The 6,000-nt window shown below is 35.1% G+C and overlaps 1 protein-coding gene across 1 annotated transcript in view; it reads left to right on the top strand.

The window, feature by feature from the left end:
• The window catches only part of DDX60 (DEAD (Asp-Glu-Ala-Asp) box polypeptide 60), a 177,270-nt gene that overhangs the window by 27,309 nt on the left and 143,961 nt on the right, over positions 1–6,000 (top strand). The window contains exons 6-7 of the mRNA XM_006896670.1: positions 1,473–1,625; positions 4,334–4,501. Of these exons, the coding sequence (XP_006896732.1) occupies positions 1,473–1,625; positions 4,334–4,501 (321 nt within the window). The remainder of the gene's footprint in view (positions 1–1,472; positions 1,626–4,333; positions 4,502–6,000) is intronic.

Genomic DNA, 6,000 nt, shown 5'->3' with positions numbered 1-6,000 from the left:
TGTCAGAGACAGTATGATTGGCACAGGACAGAGCGGAGTTTAGGGCTGTTGTATATAGGGTCGCTATGAATCGCAGGCGACTCGACGGCACATAACAACAACAACAACAACAACAATAAAACAAGCAAGCACACAAATATAAAACAAACATGCATAGTACGGCTAATTCATCTGGTCTGGGACAGTGTATTTGCCAGCCTAGGAGAAAACTGAAGTTGATTTCAAGTGTTCAGTCGCGGTAGGTGTGTCAGAGACAGTAAGATTGGCACAGGATAGAGCAGAGTTTAGGACTGTTGTACATAGGGTTGTTATGAGTTGAAGGCGACTTGACGGCATATAACAAGAACAACAACAACAACAACAACCATGTTTCAAAGAGAAGCCCCAATAAGAATGTATTTGAAGATCTTAAAAGTGGAAGATTGTATATATCTCTCTATCTCTATATCTCTGTATCTGTCTATCTATCTATCTATCTATCTATCTATCTATCTATTAAGAAGAGTGTGTGTATATATACATATAAGAGTTTATCTAATCATTCCTTTCTTTTGTAATGATTTGATGTAATAGGTACCATAGAGACATGAAATACTGGTCCTTGGTCCTTAATTAAATTCACAAGGACAGAAAGCAGCTTTAGTCACGATGTTGTATGAAAACATACAATACCATCTCTTCCATCACCTACCTATACCTATTCCTACAGAAAATTGCAAATAAATATGTATTTCGACATCCATATCTTTGCATAAAAATATTAACTTTTATAAAATAGATTGTGCATGATCATTGAAATCTCTAAGTGGTGCAAACAATTAACATATTCAACATCCTAGTGTAAGGTTGAAGCCTCAGATATGCCCAAAGGCACCCTTTGTAAAAATGATCGGGCCATCTTATTCTGAAAAAAACAAAAACAAAAACCCACAAACAAACAGCTATTGAAAACCTTGTAGAACGTAGCTCCTCTTTGAAGGACATAGGCAACCTTGATTTGAAATCAGCTCAGCAGTCACTGGTTCGTTTCCGTATCCATCAGAAAAGACTACCATTTTTTTTTTATATTGCTAAAAGAATGAATTTTAATAGCTTATTAATGCTTGTGTTTTTAAAAATTATCTGGCTATGGCTTACATTATTAGGTATTTTCTTATTGATTTATCAGAATTCATTGCTCATTTAAATCCTTAAGGCTTAACTGACATAATTGTAATCTTTTTATTATTTAAGTCTGAATTTTTAAAACACATTTGTAGTTCATGTAGTTAAATATTTTCATTCTTTCCTTTATTTATCAGCCTATTTAGATCATTTAGTTGCTTTCATTTTTCTATCTGGTCTTTTATAAAACAATTTTGTGAACTTTGCCTTTTATTTCTAAATTTTTCATTATTTTACTATATATTCTTTACTTTTATTTCTAGTATTTTCTAAATACCATGACATTTCAAAATGTTCTTCTGTCATAGGCCTGTGAAATGATTTATCTGCTTGAGCAACTCTGGCCAGAAGGATCTGATATTCGACGTGTTCTTTGTGTTACTTCATGTTCACTGTCTTTGAGAATGTACCATCACTTTTTAGTTAACAGAAAGAAGACTGCCTCTGGTCAGGTAACTAAAATGCAACATACCTGATAAAAGTTAATATTTTATTGTACAACGCCATGGCACTCTAATAATTCTATTGATTTGTGTTTGTTTTTATATTATACTAGTTTATTTGTTGTTGTTTTTGAATACATTGTTTTTTAGACCAGATTCCTCCAATTTGATACTTTCTTGGTGTCGTTACTAACTTTATCGGGTTACCTATTATTTGGGAGCACTAGGTGGCCTAGTGCTTAATGAGTTGCACTGCGAATTCAAACGTCAGTGGTTTAAGTCCACAAACTACTACAGGGGAGAAAGATGGGCAATCTCCTCTCTTCTGCTTAGAAATTTTTGAATTTGGAAAGCTCATTGGAGATTTAGCTATGAGTTGTTTCTGATTTCAGGATCCATACTAATAGTACTGCTTATTTAGGAACAAACTCTGTTTTAAAAGAATATTTCTACTCTGTTTGGAGCTTTGGGGGTCTTAATGGTAAGAAACAACCCCAAAAGCAGGTCATTTGAATCTCAAAGCTGTTCTATGGGAGAAGGATGGGCAATTTCCTCCCACGCAATTTACTGCATCGAAAAACCTGCTGGAGTGTCAGCTATGAGTTAGTACCAACTGGACGGCAAACAACAACCCTAGTTTCTAGGTGTCATTCCAACTGAGGAAATGCTTAAATACATAATCTTTTTTTCACCTTTTCTTTACTAATAGGGCTTATTAAGAGTCTACTAAAAATTATGATTTTTTCTTAACTGAGCATTCATCTGTACATTGACAATCATATGTGAGCATAGGAAAACACATACTTTTATTAATTTGAGTGGAATCTGATTGGTGGGAGAATTATACTTTAAAGAGCCAAATAAGTGTTTCTTTCTTCCACAATTTAAAAATTGTGTTGGACTCATTGTTTTTTACATACAACTTTACATTTGGTAAATTTGTTTGGTACATTTTACATACTCATTTTTGCATTGATTTTTGTTGTTTTTAAAATTTTGTATTAGTTTGCATACAAAACTCATAGGAATTATACTTTAATCATATACTTACTTTGTGTTTCATGCAATCATTTCCATACATCATATTTTATAAAACTAATCACTATTGACAATATGGATTGAGGCTCAATGTCAAGAAGACAGATTCTCACCACTGGACCAATTGGCAGCATCAGGGTGGATGGTGAAGAGATTGAGATTGTTCACAGCTTTAGTTTGCTTGGCTCTAAAGTCAATACTCTTGGCACCAGTAGCTAGGAAATGAAAAGGCGCATTGCCATGGGAAAGTCTGCTGTTAGGGACCTCTCCAAAGTACTGAAGAGTGGTCTCTCTGGAGATTAAGGTGTGTCTGATAGAGGCTATGGTCTTTGCAATCACTTGTTATGCATCAAAGAATTAAACAATGACCAAGGAGGGCAGAAAGAGAATTGATGCTTTTGAGCTGTGGTGCTGGAGAAGAGTACTGAGAGTACCATGGACTGCTAGGAAAACAAACAGATTCATCCTGGAAAGGGTTAAAACTGGTGGCTCCTTGGAGGCAAGGATTCTGAGGCTTCGTCTGACAAACTTTGGACATACTGTAAGGAGAGGCCGGTCCTTTGAGAAAGACATCATGCTTGGTAGTGTGGAGAGACAGCGTAGGAGGGGAAGGCCCTCTATGAGGTGGATTGATTCAGTGACAGGGGTAGTCGGTATGGGTGTGTCAGAGACAATGCGATTGGCACAGGACAGAGTAGAGTTTAGGGCTGTGGTAACATAGGGTCACTATGAGTCACAAGCGATTCGACGGCACATAACAACCACAACAACAACAACAATCACTGTTGATCTATGATGGCAATCTTCTTTATAGCTCTCCACTAGATATACCATAATTCCTCACTTTCTTCCTCCACCCACCAATTTTTGTGACTCAGTGATTGTTCCCCATCCTCAATCTCACCCCCCCCTTTCCCCTTTGGACTTTTATACACATCTACTAATTATCCTTCTATTTTTACAATAATGGTCTTATACAGTATTTGTCCTTTTGAGATTGAGTTAATTCACTCAACATACACTTTTACATTTAAAATATTGTCTTTAAATCTTTCTTAATAAAGCATTTTTACACGATTATAACATTTTAATTATTCTCTCTCTCTCTCTCACACACACACACACACACACACGCACACACACAAAATGATATTAAGCCAAATCGATATCTCTGAAACCTCTAATCATTGGATAGTGCTTGGCACTCTAAAGAGAACTTGTGTAAATCTTAATCTCAATTACTGACCACCCTGTGAACAGTAAAGATAATAATGAGGTTTCTGTTACTTGGTGTGAAATACTTCCTTTTATTTTCTCTTTTCACTATTGGATACATTTTTCAGATATTTTGACATTCTAATTACATTACACTGTTTATTTTAAATATTTCTTTACACACAGGATGACTTATGTGGAGTAAAATTATTAATGTGTTACTCAAAACTTTATAAAATATTTAATCTGTGTATGTTTGACTTAACAGAATCTTCTGAAAAGTTCTTTATATGAACTGCTGTTACTCTGGAAGTTTCATTTTCTCTGTTTTCATATAAACGCACTTGTTTACATATAAAAGGAAAGACTTTCTCAAAAGTGTATTTTGAAAATATAGTGAGTGCCTAATTCCATGTATCAGAAATGGCTACTCACGTTGATTGTGCTTCCTCTTCATTACTTCCCTTCTTTACTTCTTGCAGGTCAACAGTAAGCCCCTATCCCTGCAGGAAGTGGAAGATCTATGCAGACTTCATTGCCTCAGTGTGGCTTTTCTACTCCACTTACCTCTTTCCCAGAGAGCTGGTGCTAGATTCATTACTTCCCATTGGATTCAAGATACCCAGACTTTCTTTAAAATGGTAAATAGACTTTCTTAGTTGTTTTTTGTGTGGATAATTTGATAGATATTTAAAAATGTAAAATATGTCAATAATCACTTCAAAAGTAGAAACAATATCAACCAGTTGACGACTAAAAAGTTTTATGACCTAAATAAATAACTTTCTGACTTTTAACACCTAAGTTTAGTAGTAATAACAAAGAGCCTGATTATTCCTTAACTTACGAGAAAAAAAAGTCTTACTAGTTTCCTCAAAAGTAGCATGATAAAGTTTTTGCATGATCAACTATAGAAGATTGTCTGTTGTCTATTGTGTCTATTTTTGAGAGGAAATGAAGAAATAAGTAAATTGATTTATTAATTTTGTGCATTACAAACAATATTTACAGAAATTTAGAGACTTTGGAAAAATAGGAAAAAGACCCCAAACATTAGCACTTAATCAATCACATTCTTATTACTTGAATTAAATGTTGGAACTGTTAATGTTTTGATTTATTTTAAGTATTTTAAATACATAGATGTTATAATTGCTATTCCTTACATTAGTGAAATTATCCTAAAAATAAATTATTGACAAAATATAATTCCTATGAATGTAATTACTTTTCTTAGACGTACTATGGTTTACTTACCCATCATCCTATTACAGTTTATTCAGAGGCCTTCAGTTACTTTATAAATGCTACTATTTGCCAGTCCCTTTATTTTTAACACTTTGATTTTATTTGAGATCACTTATTTAGATTCACTCTCAGAAATGGTTTAGTAGGTTGGTTGACATTGTTGTTGTTATGTGTCATTGAGTTACTTGCATCTCATAGCAACTCTGTACACAATTCTGAACTCTGTCCTATATTGAGCCAGTCTTACTATCTCCAACACAACTACTTTCATTAACATTACCCCAGTTACTGTGTTAATCCATTTCATCCAGGGTCTTCCTCTCCTGAGCTGTTCCATCACCCTTCCAAGCATGATGTCCTTCTCCAAGGACTGATCCCTCCTGGCAACATGCCTATAGTATGTGAAATGGAGCGTCAAGATCCTTGCTCCCAGGGAGCAAGTTGGTTTCATCCTCTCCAGGACAGAGCTATTTGTTGTTCTCTTGGCAGTTCATGATTATGTTCAATACTGTTCTCCAGGGCCATGAATCAAAGACATTGATTTTTCTTCTATCATCCCTAGTCATTGTCCAGTTATCAAATGCATAGCAAGTAATTGTGAAGACCATGGTGCAGATCAGGAGCACCTAATTCTGCAGACTGACACCATTGCTCTTCAGCACTTTAATGGAGTTCCTGACAGCAGATTTGCCCATCGAAATTCACTTTTAAATTTTCTGACTACTGGTGCCAAGATTGTTGATTGTGGAGCCAAACAAGCTAAAATTGTTAATCTCGTCTTCTTGTGTCATGATGCTGCCAATTGACTCAGTCCTGAGAATCTGTTTTCTTGATGTTGAGCTTCAACCCATTTTGGAGACTGCAGTCCTTGAGATTCTGCAGCAAATACTTC

The sequence above is a fragment of the Elephantulus edwardii genome, unplaced genomic scaffold (assembly GCF_000299155.1).
Source record: "Elephantulus edwardii isolate Elephantulus edwardi_28Jun2011 unplaced genomic scaffold, EleEdw1.0 scaffold00188, whole genome shotgun sequence".
NCBI lineage: Eukaryota > Metazoa > Chordata > Mammalia > Macroscelidea > Macroscelididae > Elephantulus > Elephantulus edwardii.
This window is presented reverse-complemented; position numbering and strand designations above follow the sequence as displayed.